Source organism: Bos taurus, chromosome 3, assembly GCF_002263795.3.
Source record: "Bos taurus isolate L1 Dominette 01449 registration number 42190680 breed Hereford chromosome 3, ARS-UCD2.0, whole genome shotgun sequence".
Taxonomy (NCBI): domain Eukaryota; kingdom Metazoa; phylum Chordata; class Mammalia; order Artiodactyla; family Bovidae; genus Bos; species Bos taurus.
In genome coordinates this window covers 78,421,729-78,445,293 of record NC_037330.1, presented here as the reverse complement: position 1 = coordinate 78,445,293, position 23,565 = coordinate 78,421,729, and the positions used below count along the sequence as shown (strand labels likewise).

General features: G+C 37.6%; 1 protein-coding gene and 1 pseudogene across 1 annotated transcript in view; one reads left to right on the top strand and one right to left on the bottom strand.

The window, feature by feature from the left end:
* The window catches only part of DNAI4 (dynein axonemal intermediate chain 4), a 99,788-nt gene that overhangs the window by 63,332 nt on the left and 12,891 nt on the right, over window positions 1–23,565 (bottom strand). The window contains 2 exon segments of the mRNA XM_002686332.7: window positions 9,531–9,643; window positions 10,974–11,158. Coding sequence (XP_002686378.3) covers window positions 9,531–9,643; window positions 10,974–11,158 — 298 coding nt within the window.
* LOC518775 (translocon-associated protein subunit alpha-like) lies at window positions 15,933–16,815 on the top strand (annotated as a pseudogene).

Sequence of the window (23,565 nt, the reverse complement as noted above, 5' to 3'; positions counted from 1 at the left end):
GGTAAAGCTTGAATAGGCAAAGGGGATAAACTTTCCAGAGATTAAGGCTTAGTCTCCTTAAGAAGGCCCAGAGTATGAGAAAAACACCTTTTTCATAGCTTAAAAAAAAAATACAAGCTACTAATTCCACAAATCAATCACCAACATTTGGAACTGATAAATAAATTAGAGTATACTCATCTATGAATATTAAGTAGTAATTAAATATGATATTAAAATTATGAAAATGTTTGTGATAAAATGTTAAGTGACTAAATAGTCCATGACAAAATCCACAGTATGATTGTAACAATTAAAATACTAGTGCCCATGGAGAAGCTGAGGAAACAAAATTTTAAATTACCAATCCTTTACAGTATTGGATAATTCTTTTTAAAAATGTTTTTTAATTTTTATTATTTATGCAATAAATTTAAAATGAGGGAGAAATGATTTATATAGTAAATCTACCTACATAGCAGATATAGGATAAGTGAAAAAGTAAATAAAGTATCCACATGGACACAACTGGAGATATATCTAGTCCAAACTGTTAGTTTGATCAATGAAGAAAATGAGAGACAGGCTAAGTGATAAGTTTAAAGTCACACAGGCAGTTTTGAGCTCTTCTCTAAACTTCCTTTCTTTAAGACCACCAGGTCTTCATCCAATATTTAGTTACATATACCTCAAAGTAGCTACGACAAAACTAGACAGCATATTAAAAAAGCAGAGACATCACTTTGCCAACAGAGGTCCATATAGTCAAAACTATGGTTTTTCCAGTAGTCATGTACGGATGTGAGAGTTGGACCATAAAGAAGGCTGAGCACCGAAGAATTGATGCTTTCGAATTGTGGTGCTGGAGAAGACTCTAGAGAGTACCTTGGACTGAAAAGATATTTAAACCAGTCTATCCCAAAGGAAATTAACCTTGAACATTCATTGGAAGGACAGAAGGTAAAGCTGAAGTTTCAATACTATGGCCATCTGTTGCGAAGAGGCGACTCGTTGGAAAAGACCCTGATGCTGGGAAAGATTGAAGGCAAAAGAAGGGAGTGACAGAGGATAAGTTAGTTAGATAACATCAACAACTTAATGGACATGAATTTGAGCAAACTTTGGGAGATAATGGAGGACAAAGGAACCTGGTGTGTTACAAACAGTCCATGGGGTCACAAAGAGTCGGACATGACTTAGCAACAACCTCCTCAAAGTACCATTATGACACAGATATGCTAATTATAAAAATGAATGATCTTACAGTAAATGGAACCAATAGAGTAACACCTTAGTTACCTACCATGATTGAGGAAAGTCGTAGATTTCTTTTACTTAGTGGCAGAGGATCTACCACTTATAGACAAAACCCTAGGATGGCAGAAAGAATTTTTGTCTGGATCTCTCTAGCAACCTTTGTGTGAATGTTGGTTGAATATGTTATATATTGAGAAACTGCTTCAAACTCCACTATATACCTATAGAATTTGTCTATTCATTGACCAGACACCCTAACCCTAAATGGACTTTAAACCAGATTTAACTACATATCACTCTCCACCTAGAAACACATCACAATATATCAATCTGCCTTGCCTGTTCTTATTTACTGCTAATGATGGAGGGAACATAGTTCCACTCCTGACGATTCTTACAGAAGGAAGAAGCTCTAGAATGACAATCTCGGCTCTTCTCCACACCTTTACTCATGATTCCCATTGAGAGGGTTGCGGTAGGCCTGAGATGGTCTGATGTTTTATTGAATGGGTGGGTAAGTCTGTCAAATTTGAGAGTTTAACAGCAGGCCTTTATTCATAATGTGATATTCTGGCTCTAATATACCATATCTACATTTATTACATTTTTCAATTAATTCAGAACTGCATAGGGGGAAAGGGATGTCATTACTTGGCTACCTTCAAAGACTCCAGTAGCTAATCATCTATGAAGTCTTCCTTGGCCTCTGCATAAGCTAGAATTGGTGTGATAAAATTGCAGTGCAATTCAGTCACACAAGCATCTTATTCTCACCCTTCCTCACAAATTACATACGTATCAAGACACTTTATGAGTTCACGTAAAAGATAGCTATTATTATTCAATTGTTCTGTGAGACCACCCACAATCTATAGGTAAGACGATGTTTTGGCTCCTACCTTGCCATTAAAATCATAAGCTTTTGTAACCATAAGCCTCCTTTTGGTTGTACAGTAAAAACAATGGTTCTCAAACTTCAGCATGCAACAGAATCATCTGGAGAACTGATTAAAGACTGCTGTGACTCACCCTTAGACATTTTTTTGACATTTAATAAATATTAACTTTAGAATAGTTTTATATATACAGAAATCCACAAGAATATTACAAAGAGTTACTGTATACCCTGTACCCAGTGTTTCCTATTGTTAACATTACTTTGGTACCTTTATCACAACTAATAAACCCAATCTGATGCTTCATTATTAACAAAAGTGAATACTCTATCCCAATTTCCTTAATTTTAACCAATGTCCTTTTCCTTTTACAGGATATATTGTAGGATATATTATGTACATGTATATACATGTAGGATATATTATGTCTATTGATTGTGTCTTCTTAAGTTTCCCTACACAGTGACAATTTCTCAAACTTCCCTTGTTTTGATGACCTTGAGTTTTGAGGAATACCGGTCATGTATTCTGTAGAATGTCCATCAGTTCAGTTTGTCTGATATTAGACAGGTTATGGATTTCTAGGAGGCAGACTACAGAGGTAAAGTGTCATTCTTATCATATCGTATCAAGGGTACATGTTATCAACATGACTTACTACTGATGATGTTCACCTTGACCTGAGGTAGACTTTGTCAGCTTTCTCTGCATTAAAGTTACTCTTTCCCTCCCCTTCTATATCCTGTACTTCTTAGAAGGAAGTTGATATGCAAAGCCCACATTTAAATGAGACAGTTAAGCTCCACCTTCTTGAAGGAGAAATATCTATATAAATCATTCGGAATTCTTTTGTATACATTTGTTCTCAATCATTAATTTAATCAGTCATTCACTTGAATCACTATGGACTCATGGATATTTACTTTATACTTTGGGTTGTAATCCACTATTACATAACATATTTTGTTCTTGAAATTATTCCTCCTATTACCATCGCAAGATGTTGGCTGCTATGTCCTTTTCACATATCTCAGATTTTTTGTTTGTTTAATGTGGTTTTTTCTCTTTAACACTTATTTCAGTTCAGTCACTCAGTTGTGTCTCTTTGTGACCCCCTGAACCGCAGCATGCCAGGCCTCCCTGTCCATCACCAACTCCCGGAGTCCACCCAAATCCATGTCCATTGAGCCAGTGATGCCATCCAACAATCTCATCCTCTGTCGTCCCCTTCTCCTGCCCTCAATCTTTCCCAGCATCAGGGTCTTTTCAAATGAGTCAGCTCTTCGCATCAGGTGGCCAAAGTATTGGAGTTTCTAATACTTGTTTACTTTCTGATTTACCTTATATATTCTCTGTTCCAGTCTAGAAGCAGTCATTTCTCTAAAGACCCCTGGTTCCTTTTATTGGAGAACAGTATCAGAAACCAAGATCTGGGCACTGGGTATGCTTGTTGCTATAGGGGTGTCATTTCTTCTAGGCTTTCTTAGCAGAGAGGGCTTAAGAAATATTTGTCTATAGTAAACCCCCCCCAACCACACACATATAATCTACATATACATTAAGCTAAACACTAGTTTACTCTTTCTGACTCTCACTCAGTATCATATGGATAATTCTAACCTTCTCCCTTTGTTTGCCTGCAATCTCCAACCCCAATGACAGTGAAAAAATCTAGTGCATACTATCTGCCTCCCACTTATTTACATGTTTAATATTAGTGCTGCTGCTGCTGCTAAGTCACTTCAGTCATGTCTGACTCTGTGAGACCCCAGAGATGGCAGCTCACTAGGCTCCCCTGTTCCTAGGATTCTCCAGGCAAGAACACTGGAGTTGGTTGCCATTTCCTTATATATGTACAATGCTTCAGATTGTTAACTCACACTCCAGTGGAAAATGACTCTATCCAATAAGAGTATGGAGGCTATGTGTACCTCCATGCTTTTAATCTTCTAATCTCCATTCAATTTCAATGTTACTTAGAGCTATACCTCCCCTGACATCCCAGTCTCTCAGTGAAGTAGTCATATATTTCTAAAGCAGTTAGATTCTTATGTCACAGTTTGTATTTCATTCTGGGTGCTCTGATCTCTTGAATTTGTTTTTTTTCAATGTAGTATATTAAGGTTGACTCTTTGTGCTGTAAGAGTCTATGGATTTTGATAAAAGTATAATGTCATGTGTCCACTACTATGGAATCACACAGAATAGTTTCACCATCCTAAAAAATCCACTGCACATTTCTTTTCACATGGACTATTTCTTTGATGTTCAGGATTCATTCTATGATAATTAAATCAGAATTCTGGACATGTGATCTAGGTCATCAGTATTTTTAATACTAATTTATAAAAGTGTTATATATTAGAAGCATGTGGGAAATTTTTAAATATACCCAAAAGTGTGTTATAGCAGGACTGAACCAGCTTGCAAGGGGCAATTATTAAATTATCAGGAATTTTGTAAGCTAATCATTAAATAGTCATTATTCAAAATTAAATTATATAAACTTACAACTAAATACATATTAAAAACAAAGATAATAACCACTCAAAAATGACCACTTCCTATGTTATTAAATTTTATTATTCTCTAGACTCTTGAAGCTATTTATATTTATTGCATCTGTATTGTAAAAATACTGAATAACAATGTTTCACTAAGCATGTCTTGTAAGCTTCCCACTCAGAAATTTCATGTTGATAGCTTGAATTTGTTGGGGGTGAAAATATTTATACCACAGAAATTGGCAAATACTACAAATCAGGACTTTCTCTACTTCAGAGTAGGTTAGTTTTATACTTATCAGCACACCACTTCTTATGCCTAACCCCCTCTGCCAGATATTCCTATATTGTTGGCCTAGAGTAAGACATGAGTGTGGGAAATTTTTAAAGGTATATAGATTATGTTACTGTGCATTCAAGATTTAGAAATGTGAATCTAAATGAGTTGCCAGGTCATCAGTTCAGTTCAGTTCAGTCGCTCAGTCGTGTCTGACTCTTTGCGGCCCCATGGACTACAGCACGCTAGGCCTCCCTGTCAATCACCAACTCCCAGAGTTCACCCAAACCCATGTCCATTGAGTGGGTGATACCATCCAACTATCTCATCCTCTGTCGTCCCTTTCTCCTCCTGCCTTCAATCTTTCCCAACATCAGGGTCTTTGCAAATAAGTCAGCTCATCGTATCAGGTGGCCAAAGTACTGGAGTTTCAGCTTCAACATCAGTTCTTCCAATGAACACCCATGCCTGATCTCCTTTAGGAGGGACTGGTTGGATTGCCTTGCAGTCCAAGGGACTCTCAAGAGTCTTTTCCAACACCATAGTTCAAAAGTATAAATTCTTCGGCACTCAGCTTTCTTTATAGTCCAACTCTCACACCCATACATGACTACTGGAAAAACCAGTTTGGTTTTGCCTCACTTACAGAGGCTTGATTTTGTAGTTAGAATTAGCCAGCAAACCAAGATGATATAAGCATCGATACTATTCTTCAACACCTCTGGAGGTGAAGTTTTGATACTTTTGATTGTTTTTGTTAGAAACAAGTAGAGGTAGTAGCTGTGCTGGGATTCTCCAGGCAAGAATACTGGAGTGGATTGACATGCCCTCCTCCAGGGGATTTTCCCAATCCAGGGATCGAACCTGTATCTCTTAAGTCTCTTACCTCGGCAGGTGGGTTCTTTACCACTAGCACCATCTGGGAAGTTCTTAGAGGTAGGCCTCAAGGCAAATTGTTACATAAAGATTATTGTCTTTTTCTTAAGAGCAATGAAAATTCATGGAAGGGTTTTAAGCAGTGAGAATGAAGTTAGATTGCTAAAAATATCATTGTAATAGGGATAGAGTAGGATAACTAAATGGTTTAGAAATCCCTCTAAAGGATTAAAGACAGAAAGGGAATTTTAAGGGAGTTTGGGGAGACTGTTATAAACTACTGACCACTCAAGAAAAGAATCTACTAATCTAGCAAAAATCCACACTACCTTGAAGAAAGACCAGGTGCATCTAAGCACCAGGCACACTCAAGCCACAAACTCTGATTGTTAAAACGCAAGACAAAATATATATAGGGTCTGAATCTTGTTATTAATACATGAAGTCAGGGAGTTAATGGTTCTTGAAAAGTAGCATTTCTGCATGTAGTCAAGACAGAAACACAGGTGAAAAGGGAAAGAAAGTAGGTGAAAGGGGACATTATACCAAAACCTGAGATGAATTACTATGTGGTGGTGGTGTAGTCACTAAGTTGTGTCTAACTCTTGTGACACCATGGACTGAAGCCCACCAGGCTCCTCTGTCCATGGGATTTCCCAGGGAAGAATACTACAGTGGGTTGCCATTTCCTTCTCTAGGGGAACTTCCTAACCCAGGAATTGAACCCAGGTCTCCTGCACTGCAGGTGGATTCTTTACTGACTGAGCCACCATATGTCATCATACTTCTAATAATATAGATCTGATTTAAATAGTGTCATGACAGTCCCCATTAGAACATATAGGGTCAAAGGAAGAACTAATGATGCAAGCCATGCTGTCTACCCAAAAATGAGGAAGAAGATGATCTTCTCTCCTGCCCACTTATTCTTTAACTCTAAAAAAACAAAAGCCCTTTTTGTTCTCAGGGCTGTGTTCCCTTGTTGGCCTGCTTGTAGTTCTCACAGGAATCCTGTGCTTATATAAATCCACTCTTGTCTATCTTTGCCTCACATTGAATTCTTTCTGCAAGGAGACAAAAGAATCTGAGCTTCATTAAGTCCTGGCACAAGGTGAGCAGTATCAATTAAAAGACAGTGGATTTGAGTTCCCTCTCAAGTTAGGGAATTGTAGGTTCAAGCCCCAATATAAGGTGTGGCTTAGTTTGAGTCGCAACCAAGGAGTGTGGTTTCAACTCTGCATGTAGTTTGGAAAAAATTGGAAGGTGGCAAGAATATATGTAGAGACTGCTGGGGAGGTTATGACAATAATTTAATTCTCTTTCTTCCATCCTGAGAGGATGGGCTTCTTCCTACAACAGACATTCCTAATGTCTTAATTTTCACTGCTAAGCCTTTCTCTCTTCTGAGGCCTCTTTCCATTAATACTGCCTGAAAAATCAAGTATTTGGTTTTTCCAGCCTCTCTTGAAGCTGGTGGTTGCAGTGTGACACAGTTCTGGCCAGTGAGATAAAAGCAGAAATACACAGGAAAAAGGAAAGCTTCTGGGAAACGTTTACTCTCCTGATAAATGAGGGAGATGGAACTGGTGCCCAGAGTTGGGACAGGTATTATGAGGTCCTGTGGCAAGAAACGAGAAACGGATGGAAAAAAGGATAGCAGAGCTGCCAGTTCTGATTCTGATATAACTATGCCACAAACACAAAGCCAAAAGCTATCTACCTTTTAGTTCAGTTCAGTTCAGTTGCTCAGTCATATCCGACTCTTCGAGACCCCATGGACTGCAGCACACCAGGCTTCCCTGGCCATCACCAACTCCCAAAGCTTGCTCAAACTCATGTCCATTGAGTCAGTGATGCTATCCAACCATCTCATCCTCTGTCATCCCCTTCTCCTCCTGCCTTCAATCTTTCCCAGCATCACGGTCTTTTCTAATGAGTCAGTTCTTCTCATAGGTGGCCAAAGTATCAGAGCTTCAGTTTCAGCATCAGTCCTTCTAATGAATATTCAGGACTGATTTCCTTTAGGATTTACTGGTTTGATCTCCTTCAGTCAGTCCTAGGGACTCTCAAGAGTCTTTTCCAACACCATAGTTCAAAAGCATCAATTCTTTGGTGCTCAGCTTTCTTTATGGTCCAATTCTCATACCCATACATGACTACTGGAAAAACCATAGCTTTGACTATATGGACCTTTGTTGACAAAGCAATGTCTCTGCTTTTTAATATGCTATCTAGGTTGGCCATAGTTTTTCTTCCAAGGAGTAAGCGTCTTTTAATTTCATGGCTGCAATTACCATCTGCAGTGATTTTTGAGCTCCCCAAATAAAGCCTGTCACTGTTTCCATTGTTTCCCCATCTGTTTGTCATGAAGTGATGGGACCAGATGCCATGATCTTCATTTTTTGAATGTTGAGTTTTAAGCCAGCTTTCTCAATTTCCTCTTTCACTTTCATCAAGAGGCTCTTCAGTTCCTCTTCCCTTTCTGCCATAAGGATGGTGTCATATGCATATCTGAGGTTATTGATATTTCTCCCGGTCATCTTGATTCCACCTTGTGCTTCATCCCACCCAGCATTTCACACGATGTACTCTGTATATAAGTTAAATAAGCAGGGTGATAATATACAGCCTTGACATACTCCTTTCCCAATTTGAAACCGTCCATTGTTCCATGTCTGGTTCTAACTGTTGCTTCTTGACCTGGGTACAGATTTCTCAACAGGCAGGTCATGTGGTCTGGTATTCCCATCTCTTGAAGAATTTTTCACAGTTTGTAGTGACCCACACAGTCAAAGTCTTTGGCGGAGTCAATAAAGCAGAAGTAGATGTTTTTCGGGAACTCTTTTGCTCATTTGATAATCCAATGGATATTGGCAATTTGATTTTTGGCTCCTCTGCCTTTTCTAAATCCAACTTAAACATCTGAAAGTTCTCAATTCACATACTGTTGAAGGTCTGGAAGGAATAGCAACTCCATGTATATCTACCTTTAACTTCCTTTAATGTGGAAAAACTGTCTTCATTTAAGCTAATAGTAGTTGGGTATTCTGTTACTTGTCAGAAGCATTCTGTTACATAGTCTAACACCAGAACAAAGAGTTCATTAAGCACTTTTCCTATAAATAGTTTAACTAATCCTTCATTGTCAACTCAGAGGAAAAGACATCCATACCACACTCCAGCGCAAATGTTCCTCAAGGAAATAGCCACTTCTTCCAGTGCTTTAGTCAACCACTATTTCCTCTTTGATCTTCACTCACATAATCCTTCGTATTATCTCATGTTTTTATCTTCTACCTGGACTGAGTCTCTCCAATTTGTTCTCCTGACAAATTACTAATTATCTTTAAAAACCCAATTCAAAAGTCAATAATGTTCTTTATGAATGTTCTCCTGCTTTTTACTTTCCACCTCATAGTAATCTTTTCTAAGTGTTTCCATCACATTATGTCTCACTATGGAATCGATCACAGTATATCAGAATTATTTGTCTCCTGAGTTAGAAGCTGAGCCTTTTTAAACAGGGTTTGTGATTACTGAGGCTGTTGGTGCAAGGGAGTCACTTGAGAATTTTACAAACTATATAAACATTACCCTGATAATTCTCATGTAGCTGTGGCACAAGCCAGCATTTCGGAGTGATTACCATAGTTCTTCTGTCTCAAACACCCAAAAAATAATGAGCACATTTACAAAGAAATAATGAAGTGTTACTTAAATAAAAGACTGGATTCTCATTACCTGTAAAACTAGACAATCTTTCCCGTTTAAAGGACGGTTCTTCTAGGTCTTCTGCCATTGATTCACTAGTGGATACACTTGACTTAGAAACTGTGCTGCTTCCTAAAACTGACCTTTAGCAATGAAAAACAACATTATTTATTTATTCATATGTCCTTATAGGCAATTAAATGTATAAATGAAAACTATCAGATACACAGAAATCAAATACACTGTAATCATATAAGCAAAAGTGATAAAAATAATTCTTTAAAAATTAAGTTGATGATTAGTGTTCTTTAAGTAAAAGTCTTAGTCCTTTTGTCTAAAGTCTTTCAATGTATTCCCAACAGTATGTTTAGGATAAAAATCTAAAATACAGCCTATCTACCGAGATTCTCCATCTCATCATCATATCACAATTCTTCTTTTTTTTAAAGTTCCTCAACCTTATGGAGCTCTCTTACCTCAGGGCCTCAGCCTGGAATACTCTGCCTTTAATCTTCACCAGGTTTCTGCTCATTATTCAAATCCCATCTTAAATGCACTTTTATTCAATTTGATAAATGTCTTCTCAAGATTTAATTTAAAATAAAGTTTATATATTTGGTGGGAAATCAATACATTGAAGAGTCCAAAAATAATTTCCTTTAAACATAGGAACTTAACATTACTCCATGATATTACATACTTTTTCCTTTCTATTTATAGTTTCAACTGGACTCCAAAAGGTTGGGCTCAGTTTATTGGAACATGCTTTATTTTGCACAGAACTCCCATGGTATCTGTATGGCAATTTGGAGGTAGATTCTAGACAGCATATTTTCTCCTAAAATTTCGTGCTTAGTTAACATCTAGAACTTTTAATTTGTCAGATTGAAAGTTACACACTAAAGTACTTCCCCATGATCTTTTAGATTGTTTTAGGAATACTGTTTTATTATCACAAAGATTGAACTTCTCTATTGGAAGCTCTAAAAATTTTCAATTATGTAAGTATCTGCATATGTAAAAGCAAAACAGATGATTTACCAAAAAAAAGTTCTAAAACAAGACAGAAATCAAAGCGTAGGAGAATAAGGATTTATATGGAAGAATAGGGAGGAAAAAAAGGGAAGCCCCTAATTGCAGCATAAAAGAAACTGAAGAAAACTAAAGAAATATGTCTGTAATGCTAGGTCCCATCTTTTTGGTTCCTCAGGAAATCTTGAGTAAAATCTATATATGTTTTCACAAATATATATAGAATATATATATTGGTAGGAGTTGGTAGGTGTTGGTAGGAGTATAGACGTAAGCCCCGCATCTCGTTAAAACACACGACGAACACGAGCGGTGGCACACTAGGATGAGAGAGCAGAGCTGGCAGACAGGACAACTGACATCTAACTTCCACAAGTGCAACTTAAATGGAAATATGTAGTAAGATATAAACACAAAGAAGCATAAAATAGTATACTCTACCTTGTAAACTGCCCTAACATACTAGGATTTATTGTATTTTGATAAAGGCTATAGGAAGCTATGAAGTCTGACGTATGTGATCCGTCTTGTGAAGTCAATAGTTTATTTGGCTTTCCTGTACCGGAATATGGATCTGGACGGTAAAGAGGTTTGGGAGTAACATCAACTCCATGTATATCAGTCACCTGTAGAAAATAGTGATTTAAAATAAAATAAGTAAAAAAGATGCGGTTTCTGTATAACAAATTCTAAAACTAGGGATAAAAATGGTAGAGAAAAAGATAAAGTGTGTAGGATAGGACAAACATGAAAAATTGAATGATAAAAGATTTTATGTTTAAAAAACTTCTAAACTGAGGTAATACAACTTAAAAAAATCTCATTCATGTTTTATCTATATACAAGTAATACATATTAATTTTGAGAAAATTAAAAAATGTAGAAAGATAATTCTGATTGTTAATATTTTGGTATATTTATATATAATCTTTAAAAAACCCACAATTTTTCATTTAACACTTTATTAATATACATTACCCAAGTTACTACACATTTTTGGCTTATATGTTTTGGGCTAATTTTCAATTATGAAATTTAACACATACAGAAATGTAATTAAAACATAACAATATAGTTAAATAATACAAAGCAAACATTGTTATAATTGCAACTAAAGTAAAAAATTAGAACACTTAAAAGAACCTCTAGGAGACTTTGCTCCTTCTAGACAAAAACAGCTCCGCTGGTTTTTGCTCCTTCTGTGTTACTGCCTCTCCCTCCCTCCCAAGTGAATATAATTAACTTGATTTTGGCAGTTATTTTCTTTCTTTTTTTAATAGTTTTTTTAAGTATGCATTCCTAAATAACAGCATTTACTTTTAAAAACTTATATTGAAGTAATATATACATAGACTTATACACATAAATGATAGCTTAATATATTTTCATAAACAGAAGACACCCAGGTACCTACCATTCAGACTTAGAAAATTACCAGCATGTTAGAAGTTCCTTCCCTGAGTCTCCATCTCCTACACCAAAGGTAATGATTATTTTGACTCCATGGATTAGTTTGGCCTGTTTGTAAACTTTATTTTGATGAAATCAGGAAGCGTGTACCCTTGGTATCTGGTTTCTTTTGTTCAAAATTATATCCACATTTGTGAGAGCCATTCATATGGTTAAGTAGAGTTGCAGATGGTTAATTTTCACTGTTGTGCAATATTCCATTGTGTCAATATATCACAATTTATTTATTGTTCACAGATTTTCAGTAGTTCCCCAATTTTTGGCTAGTACAAATGACGCCACTATTAAGATGGATGTGCATGTTTTGCTGACTATACTGTATGAATTTATGTTGGGTGTATGCCTGAGGGAGATCCCTGGGTAGGGAATTATTTTATGTTCACATATAGTAGATACTGCTAAAAGGTTTTCCTCCCAAGTGGTTCCCACCAACAAAGTATGAGAGAATTCTGGTTGCTACAGATTTTGGTTAGCACTTAGTATTTACCTAGTTTGGCAAGGCAATTTAGTTTTTAAAATTTATAATAGTCATATATTATGACTGAATTATCTGACGTCTTCTGTTCAGCAGCTCATTTTTATTTATCTCTCCATATTGTTGCATGTATAATTGTTTATAATCACCAATAATTTATTGGTGATTGGTTGTGTCTGTTGGATTAGCATATCATATTTTATTTATCCATTTTACTTTTAATTGACACGGAATTGTTTCCAGTTTTTGGCCATCATGAAAACTGTTTCAATAAATATTTATGTAAAAGCATATTGTTATACACAGAATGCATTTCTGTAAGGGACAGATAGATGTGGAATTGAAAATCCCATGGACGGAGGAGCCTGGTGGGCTGCAGTCCATGGGGTCTCGAAGAGTCGGACACGACTGAGCAACTTCACTTTCACTTTTCACTTTCCTACATTGGAGAAGGAAATGGCAACCCACTCCAGTGTTCTTGCCTGGAGAATCCCAAGGACGGCGGAGCCTGGTGGGCTGCCGTTTATGGGGTTGCACAGAGTCGGACACGACTGAAGTGACTTAGCAGCATGATTAGATAACACCAAACTCTTTTCCAAGTTGACTGTAAGCTGTTCATGATTACCAGCATTGTGACAGTTGCTGTTATTCTATATTCTCATCAACAACTAGCATTGTCAGATTTAGAAATTTAAACTAGTATGGGTATAGGTATACAGGTATCTCATTTTGAACTTTTCATAAAGTTGAACTTCTTGTCATATGCCTATTCCCATTCTGACTCCCTTTTTCGGAGGAAAATGTCCCATACATGTCCTTTGCACACTTTTCTATTGAGTTCTGTCTCTTTAAAATTTACATTAGAGTTCATTAAACGTCCTGCAGTCATGAAGTCAAATGACGGTTGCTTCTTGGAAGGAAAGCTATGATAAACCTGCTGCTGCTGCTGCTAAGTTGCTTCAGTTGTGTCCGATTCTGTGCAACCCCATAGACGGCAGCCCACCAGGCTTTCCTGTCCCTGGGATTCTCCAGGCAAGAACACTGGAGTGGGATGACATTTCCTTTTCCAATGCATGAAAGTGGAAAGTGAAAGTGAAGTCGCTCAGTCATTTCCAACTCTTCGCGACCCCATGGACTGAAGCCTTCTAGGCTCCTCCATTCATGGGATTTTCCAGGCAAGAGTACTGGAGTGGGGTGCCATTGCCCCCACTCCAGTGTAAAACACTCATTAGTGTAAAACACTAAGATCAACATTCAAAAAACTAAGATCATGGCATCTGGTCCCATCACTTCATGGCAAATAGATGGGGAAACAATGCAAATGGTGACAAATTTTATTTTCTTGGGCTCCAAAATCACTGCAGATGGTGACTGCAGCCATGAAATTGAAAGACGCTTACTCCTTGGAAGAAAAGCCATGATCAACCTAGACAGCATATTAAAAGCAGAGACGTTACTCTGCCGACAAAGATTCGTCTAGTCAAAGCTATGGTTTTTCCAGTAGTCATGTATGGATGTGAGAGTTGTATCATAAAGAAAGCTGAGCAGTGAAGAATTGATGCTTTGAACTTTGCTGTTGGAGAAAACTCTTTAGAGTCTCTTGGACAGGAAGGAGATCAAACCAGTCAACCTGAAAAGAAACCAACCCTGAATATTCATTGGAAGGACTGACACTGAAGCTGAAGCTCCAATACTTTGGCCACCTGATGAGAAGAGCTGACTCATTAGAAAAGACCCTGATGCTGGGAAAGATTGAAGGCAAAAGGAGAAGGGGATGGCAGAGGAAGATGGTTAGATAGCATCACCCATTCAATGGACATGAATATGAACAAACTCTGAGAGACAGTGAAGGACAAGGGAGCCTGGTGTGCTGCAGTCCACAGAGTCACAAAGATTCAGACATGACTTAGTGACTGAACTACAACAAAACGTCCTATGAATTTTTTCTGTTTTATGCGTTGAAAATGTCATCTTTTACTTTATGGCTTCATTTTCCTTGTTGCTGTTGTTCAGTCACTCAGTCATGTCCAGCTTTTTGCGACCGCATGGACAGCAGCACGTCAGACTTCCCCGTCCTTCACCATTTCCCAAAGTTTGCTCAAACTCATGTCCACTGAGTCGGTGATGCCATCAAACCATCTCGTCCTCTGTTGTCCCCTTCTCCTCCTGCCTTCAGTCTTTCCCAACATCAGGGTCTTTTCTAATGAGTCACCTTTTCACATCAGGTGGCCAAAGGATTGGAGCTTCAGCTTCAGCATCAGTCCTTTCAATGAATATTCAGGATTGATTTCCTCTAAGGTGGGCTGGCTTGATCTCCTTGCAGTCTGAGGGACTCTTAAGAGTCTTCTCCAACACCACAGTTCAAAAGCATCAATTCTTTGATGCTCAGCCTCCTTTATGGTCCAACTCTCACATCCATACATGACTATTGGAAAAACCATAGCTTTGACTATACAAACCTTTGTTGGCAAAGTAATGTCTCTGCTTTTTAATATGCTACATTTTCTTTGTAGTATCTTTTAATAAAAAGAAGTTCTTTTTCTTAGTGCAGTTGAATTTATCACATTTTCCTTTTTGGTTTACATCTTAGATTTTTCATCCAGGAAAACATTCCCAATCCTTAAATTATGAAAATATTTTTGCTTTTCATGTTTAGAACTATTATACACCTGGAATTGAGTTTTGTGTATACTATGAGAAAGGAAGCCAGTATGTTTTTATTCCGTATGAATACCCAATTGTTTCAACAAGAATTTTTTAAAACCCTAATATTTTCCCATTACTCTCTAGTGTACATTTATTATAAAACAAGTGTTTATATGTGCTTGAGTCACTTGTAGACTTTTTGTCTATACCTTTGTTAATGTTACACTTTTTATAAAATTTGTTACCTAGGAGAGTAAGTCCTTTCACATGGTTCTTATTCAAGAGTATCTTGGGGACTTCCCTGGTGGAACAGTGGATAAGAATCCACCCGACAATGCAGGGGACACAGGTTGGATCCCTGGTCCGGGAAGATTCCACATGCCAAGGAGCAACTGAGCCTGTGTTCTAGGGCCCACGAGCCACAACTACTGAGCCTGCATACCACAAGTACTGAAGCCTGCACGCTCTAGAGCCATCAAGCCACAACTAAGGAGACCTTGTGCCACAACTACTAAAGCTTGCGTGCCCTAGAGCCAGCAAACTGCAACTAATGAGCCCACATGCTGCAGTTACCAATGCTCATGCACCTAGAGCCTGTGCTCTGCCGCAAGAGAAGCCACCATAAGCCCATACACCGCAACTAGAGAGTAGTCCCCACTCTCCGCCTCTAGAGAAAACCCATGCACAGCAACGAAGACAGAGTGCAGCCAAAAATAAAAATAAATAAATGAAATCTTTTAAAAAGGGTATCTTGGATTTGCACCGGAGCGGCCGAGAGCTCTCGCGATCGGGCCCTGGATGCCGGAGTGGCCGCACCATGAGGTCCCTCCACCGCCTGCTGCTGCTTCTGCTGGTGCTCCCCACCACCCTCCTGCTCCGAGGCGGCCCAGGAGGCTCATTGGCAGTGGCTCAGGATCTTACAGAAGATGAAGAAACAGTGGAAGATTCTATAATTGATGATGAAGACGATGAAGCAGAGGTGGAAGAAGATGAACCGACAGATTTGGCTGAAGATAAAGAGGAAGATGATGTATCAGGTGAACCTGAAGCTTCACCAAGTGCAGATACAACCATCCTGTTTGTGAAAGGAGAAGATTTTCCAGCAAATAACATTGTGAAGTTCCTGGTAGGCTTTACAAACAAGGGTACAGAAGATTTTATCGTCGAGTCTCTCGACGCCTCATTCCGTTACCCTCAGAATTACTAGTTTTATATTCAGAATTTCACTGCTCTTCCTCTGAACACGGTCGTGCCGCCCCAGAGATAGGCAACCTTTGAGTACTCCTTCATCCCCGCAGAGCCCATGGGCGGCCGGCCCTTCGGTCTGGTCATCAACCTGAACTACAAGGATTTGAACGGCAATGTTTTCCAAGATGCTGTCTTCAATCAAACAGTTACAATTATCGAGAGAGAAGATGGGTTAGATGGAGAAACCATATTTATGTACATGTTCCCGGCTGGTCTCGGGCAGCTGGTTGTCGTCGGCCTTCATCAGCTCCTGGAATCTAGAAAGCGCAAGAGGCCCATTCAGAAGATAGAGATGGGAACCTCAAGTCAAAACGACGTTGACATGAGCTGAATTCCTCAGGAAACTGAACCAGATCAATAAAGCTTCACCAAGAAGGTTGCCCAGGAAACGGGCACAGAAGAGATCAGTGGGATCTGATGAGTAAATGTTCCTTTGTGCAACAATTCGGTCTTTACTTAACCCACCCTAATGTTTTTCGGCCTGATGGGAATTAGTGCAGAGAAGCCCTATCACCATAGAAGGCGGCTACTACTTATGTGTGGACTGAGCAATCAGTCTGTGGTGATCACATTGCTGAAAATGCACTGCATTAATTTTTCTAAAGTAACAAATTTGTTTTTTTTAAAACCATTAAAATCTATGTATGTGAAAAAAAGAGTATCTTGGTTATGCCTATGCTTTAGCAGTTTTATATAAACTTTAGTATTACCTTGATAAGTTCCTGGAAAAAATAAAATAAAAAAAAACAACTTTTGAGATTTTGACTGAAATTGCAAAGAACCTATAAATCAAAATTTGGGTAAAACTTATATACTTAGAATATGGGCTCTTATTATGCATAAACAGCTCTCTCTCCAATTGTTTGGGTCTTAATATCTCACAGCAAAATTTATAGGTTATATGTATCTTTGTTAAATTTATCCACAAGTATTTAATGCATTTTAGTACTATTATAAATGGCATCATTAAAAAATATGTAATTTTTGAAATATGTGCAGCTGGTATATACAAATATATATTTTTTGCTTTTGATTATTTTTGTTATCCAATAATCTTGCTAAGCTCTTACTAATTTGATAATTACTAGGTGATTTAAAATTTTATATGTAGATAATTGTGTCATCTACAAATATTCAAAGTTCTGTTTCTTCCTTTTCCATATCTTATACTTTACATTTCTTTTTCTTATCATACTGAAATGCCTAAGACTTCCAAGAATGTTGGATAGAAACGGTTCCTTCTTAGAAATGCTTTACCATTAAATATGATCATTGCTATAGGATTTTATAAATAACAGTAAGGAAATGTCTTGTGATTTCATTTCAGAAGAATCTTTTAAATCTAGAATAAAATTTTTATCTTATCAAATACTGTATTGAGATGATCGTACGCTTTTTTTCCTTTAAGCTATGAATGTGGTGAATTACACTGATGGATTTTTAAATGTTAAACCAATATTAATTCCTTGATATAAACTCAACTTTCTTACAATGTTTTGTCTCTATTGTTATTGAATTTTAATATTTTATTGAGGATTTCTCCATCTATGTTTCCAAGTGAGATTGACTTGTAAAGTTTATTTCTCATACTGTTGTAGTCAGATTTTGATATCAGGATAAGTCTAGCCTCATAAAATGTTTTACGGTATACCCACTTTTCTTGTTCTGTTTTTGTCCTTATGTGTTTGGCATGTATCACTAGTGAAACCATATGGGCCTGGAATTATCTTTGACAAAAGATTTTTAAATTTCTCATTTCTTTAATAAAAGCTTCCAATTTTCATTTTTATTTTTCTCTTTTTAAAATGTTAATTTTTCCATTTTATATCAATTTTCAAATCTTTCAAAATTTAAAATTGGCATAAAGTTACATACAATCTGCAAGGATTATCTTTTTAAATAGCTTTGAAAGTGTACATGTCAGTGGTTTTTAGCGTATTCACAGATATGAGCAACCATCACCACAGTTAACTTTAGAACTACCTCAAGAAGAAACTCTGTATCCTTTGATTCTGACTCCCTAACACTTGTCTCTCCCAGTCCTTGTTATTGTTATTCAGTGGACAAGTCATATCTGACTCTTCAGACTGTGGACTGTAGCATGCCAGGCTCTTTTGTCCTCTTCTATCTTCCAGAATTTACTCAAATTCATGTCCATTGAGTCAGTGATGCTATCTAATCATCTCATCCTCTGCCGCCCCATTCTTTTGCCTTCAGTCTTTCAGTCCAATCTCCCAGTCTTAGGCAACAAGTAATGTATTTCATGTCTTTACAGATTTCTCCATTCTGGACTTTTATGCGAGTGGAATCACAAAGAGTGTGGTATTTTGTAACTGGCTTGTTTCATTTAGTATAATGGTTTCAAGATTCACCCACAATGCTGCATGCATCAGTAGTTCGTTCCCTTTTGTGGTTGAAAAATGTTCTACTGTATGAATATATCACATTCTGCTTAGTTATTTGCCCACTGTTGGATATTTGGGTTGTTTCCACTTGCTGACTATTATGAATAGTCAGGGTTTGAAATATATCTTAATTTCTCTTGGGTGTATATATATCTAGAGGTAGAAGTGCCAGGTCATTTGGTAAGAGTATGTTTAAACTTCTGCTGCTGAGTCATTTCAGTCGTGTCCAATTCTGTGCGACCCCATAGACGGCAGCCCGCCAGGCTCCCCCGTCCCTGGGATTCTCCAGGCAAGAACACTGGAGTGGGTTGCCATTTCCTTCTCCAATGCATGAAAATGAAAAGTCAAAGTGAAGTTGCTCAGTCGTGTCCGACCCTCAGCAACCCCATGGACTGCAGCCTACCAGGCTCCTCCGTCCATGGTATTTTCCAGGCAAGAGTACTGGAGTGGGGTGCCATTAAACTTCTGAGTTACTACCAAACCGTTTTCCAAAGTGTCAGGACTATTTTATATTCCTATCAGTAGGGTTCTGGTTTCTTGATATCCTTGCCAACAGTTGTCATCAGACTTTTTGATTCTAGCCATCCTAATGAGTATAAAGATCTCACTGGTTTTGATCTGCATTTCTCTGATGACTAATAATGTCATGCATCTTCCCATGTGCTTTTTGACCATTTATATATTTGACTCATTTCTTTGGAGAAATGAGTATTCAAATTCCTTGACCAATTTTTAATTGGGTTATTTGTCTATTATTTTTAGTTGTAATTCTTTATATATTTCATATACAAATCCCTTAACAGATAGATCATTTGCAAATATTTTCTCCCGTTCTGTGGGTTGACTTTTTACTTTCTTGATTATGTTCTTCAAAACACAAATATTTTTAATTTTGGTAAAGTCCAATCATCTGCTTTTTTTTTTTTCTTTTGTGGTTCACATTTTTGGTGTCATATCTGAGAATCCTTTTCAAAGTCCAAGGCCATGAAGATTTACCACTTCTAAGTTTTTTAGTTTTAGCTTTATATATATGTCTTTGATTCATATTGAATTAATTTTGATATGGTATGAGGTAAGGGTCCAACTTCATTCTTTTGAATGTGGCTATCCAGTCATCCCTACACTATTTATTGAAGACCCTCTTAAAACAGTCATCAAACCCTTATCAAAAATCAGTTGACCATTGATGTAACAGGTTTATTTCTAGACTCAATTCTATTCATTGATCTGTATGTCTATCCTTGTGCCAATCAATACCACACTATCTTGATTTCTGTTGATTTGTAGTAAATTTTGAAAATGGGAAGTGAGAATCTGCTTACTTTATTCTTATTCTTCAGGAGTATTTTATCTATTCTGGGTTTCTTGAAATTCCATATGAATTATAGAATCAGTTGTCAATTTGTACAAAGAAGTCTGCTGGGATTTCTAATAAGGATTGTATTGAATCTACAGATCAAATTGGGGAGTACCGCCATTTTACCGATAGTAAGTTTTTCCACTCATAAATTTTGGACGCACTCCCATTTATTCAGATCATTGTTAATTTCATTCAGTAATGTTTTACAGTTTTTGGAGCTGAAGATGTCACTGCTATTATTAAATTTATTTGTAAGTACTTTACTGTTTTGGATGTGACTGTGAAATTGTTTCCTTAATTTTAAAATTATTCCAAATGTAAAAACTATAATTTATTTGTATATTGATCATGTATCCTGCATCTAGCAGAACTCATTGGTTAATTTTAATTGTTTGTTTGGCCATGCTGCAGCTTATAGAATTCTAGTTCCTTAACCAGGGATTGAACCTGGGCCACCACAGTGAGAGGACCAAGTTTGAACCATTAGACTGCCAGGGAGTTCCCTAGTTTTAATACTTTTTGGTGGGTTTCTTAGGAGTTTATGTACATAACATTATGTCATCTGCAAACAGAGATTTACCTTTTCCTTTCCAAACTGGTTGCCTTTTTTTTCTGCCTAATTGCTATTTTTAGACCCTCCAGTACAAAACTGAATAGAAGCAGCAAGAAAATTTTGTCTTGTTCCTGACATCAAAGGGAAAGCATCCAGTTGCCTGCTAAGTTGATGCTAGTGGGTTTTTCATAAATGTCCCTTATCAAGTTGAATCCCCTCTATTATTATTTTAAGCATTTTTATCATGAAAAGATGTTGGATTTTGCAAAGTGCTTTTTCTAAATCTATTGAGATGATCATCACTTTTTATTCTACTGATATGAGATACAGTAAATTACACTGATATTAAAATATTAAAGTACTTTGCATCCCTGGGATAAACCCTTGGTAACTGTTATGGGCTGAATTGTCTCTCCCTACCAAAAAATTCATATGTTGAAGTCCTAACTCCCAGACCTCTCAATGTGACTGAATTTAGTGATAGGGCCATTAAAGAGATAATTAAAATGAGGTAATCCAATCTGACTAGTGTTTCTAAGGAAGGGCAGATTAGAACATTGTTTAAGCCATCCAGTTTGTGATATTATCTAACGGCAGTCTTATGAAACTAATGCACTCAAGGCATAAAATTCTTTTTATGTGTTACTAGATTACTAGTAACTGTAGGTTTTTCAGAATGCTTCTAAGGAAATTCTTTCTTTTTCAAGTTAGTTGAAATGGTTTTTTATTAATTTTTTATCATTAATGGATATTGAATTTTTCAAATTCTTTTTATCTGTTGTGATAATCACATTTTTTTCAGTCTACTGATAAGACAAATAGTACTGACTTTTGAATATTAGAACAACCTTGCATGTATTATCTCCGCTTGGTCATGATGCATTATACCTTTTACATAGTGCTGTTGATACTATATAACATGTATGTAATATATAATGTATATGTAATATGTATATAATTATTATGGACTGAATGTTTTTGTATCCACCAGATTCATATGCTGGAACTCTGATCCCAGTGTGATGGTATTGGGAGGTGGAACCTTTCGAAGGTAATTAGGTCATGAAGGTAGCACCCTCACAAATGAGATTAGTGCCTTTACAAAAAAAAACTAGAGAGCTAGCTAAATCTCTTTCCACCATGTTAGGATACAAAGAAAGTTGGTAGTCTGCAACCTGGAAGAAAGTTATCACCAGTACCCGACCATTTGCCACCATAATCTTAGACTTCCAGTCTCCAGAACAATAAGAAATAAGTTTATAAGCCACCCAATCTACAGTGTTGGGGGCCAGAGTGAGGTACTCTGCCCATGGCAAAGGTCATGAGGAAGGAGGCTCGACATACGCAAAGGCGGGACCGAGCCTCACGAGTCCCCCTGGAACTCCTCGAGCATCTACCCCCATAACCAGAGCCTGCCTACTTTACTACTTTGTGCTCTCACCTACACCTCTGACTTTACGGGGGGCTGTCCTCCACCACCTCTTTCAGAGAAGGAGTTAACTTAGAGCTCCAGTTAATAAAAACTTCTGGGCGTGACAAGAGTGTTTTAACCTACAAACTCCTCTGAAGGTTCTCTAGCCTGCCTGACAGGCTTGTCCGGCCACATGTGATCGCTCACAGCCTCCCAACCGTGAGAGGCACGAGATGCTTTAAACCTTCTAAAAACAGGTTCCTTAGAAAAGTTAGAAAACTATTAGTATAAGTATAATGGGCTGATTAGAAATTGTATTGGTGAAGGGTTTTTCATTTGTTGAGCCAATGTTTGTTGCTAAGTCTCCACATCCCCTGCCCTTACACACATTAATGAATATATAGAAGAAATAAGTATTAACCTTTGATATTAATCACGTTAGACCTTAGGCTAAGTAAATTCTTTCCTTAACTAAAACCCACTACACCCTCACCCTATAGGAATGTAACTTTATTTGGGTGGCGTCTGTTTTAAGAATAATCACCCCTGGAGAAATAAGTGTCCTGGTTGACTGACCGCTGTCACAAGGAGAGGGTCATAATTTGTTAGCAGGCCCCCTGGCCAGAAGATGATGTAACACCCCTAAGACCTCTGTATACATTTGTATGAAGCACCTGACTTTAATAAAAGTCAGGACTGCTGTCCCCACGTGACTTTTGTATAACATCTCAGTGTATAAAAACAGACTCTGGAAAATAAAGAATTGGGATCAGTTCCTCAAAAGACTGGTCTCCCCATGTCTCTCTCTCTCTCACTCTGGCTGAGTCTCCATCTGGAGCGCGGAACCCGCCATGCTTACTTATTATGCCTGGGCTTCTAAGATCCAACCGGGGAGGCCTCAGTGTCTCCTCTCATTCGGGAGAACAGAAGGACGCCTGCGGCCTACGTAAGTGGTGCAAGCTTCTTGTCTTGAAGTTTTATTGGTCTCCCGCGTAAACCAAGCTACTCAGCCTCTTTTCTCCACTGAATTTTCCTACTGAGCTATCCTCATTCTATTACTCTTTATATCTTTGATGAATATTTAAATAGTCGCCTAAGCCGTCTCCCCTTCGAATACCCTGGATCAGCCGGGGCTGGACCCCGGCACTACAGTATTTTACTATAGCAGCATGAGCTGACTAATTCTTAAGGTCATGAGTAGACTCTCTTTATTCCACTCTAATAACAATGATAGGAGCCAACTGCCAATATTATACTGTAAGATTTGTTAGTTATATGGTAAAGACTCTAACAAAATCAATATATCAATATAGGTATACCTCATTTCAGTGGTAAAGACTTCACCTACAATATTGGAGCCATAGGAGTTCGACCCCTGGGTTGGGAAGATCCCCTGGGAGAGGGCAGAGCAACCCACTCCAATATTCTTGCCTTAAGAATCCCATGGAAGAGGAGCCTGGCAGGC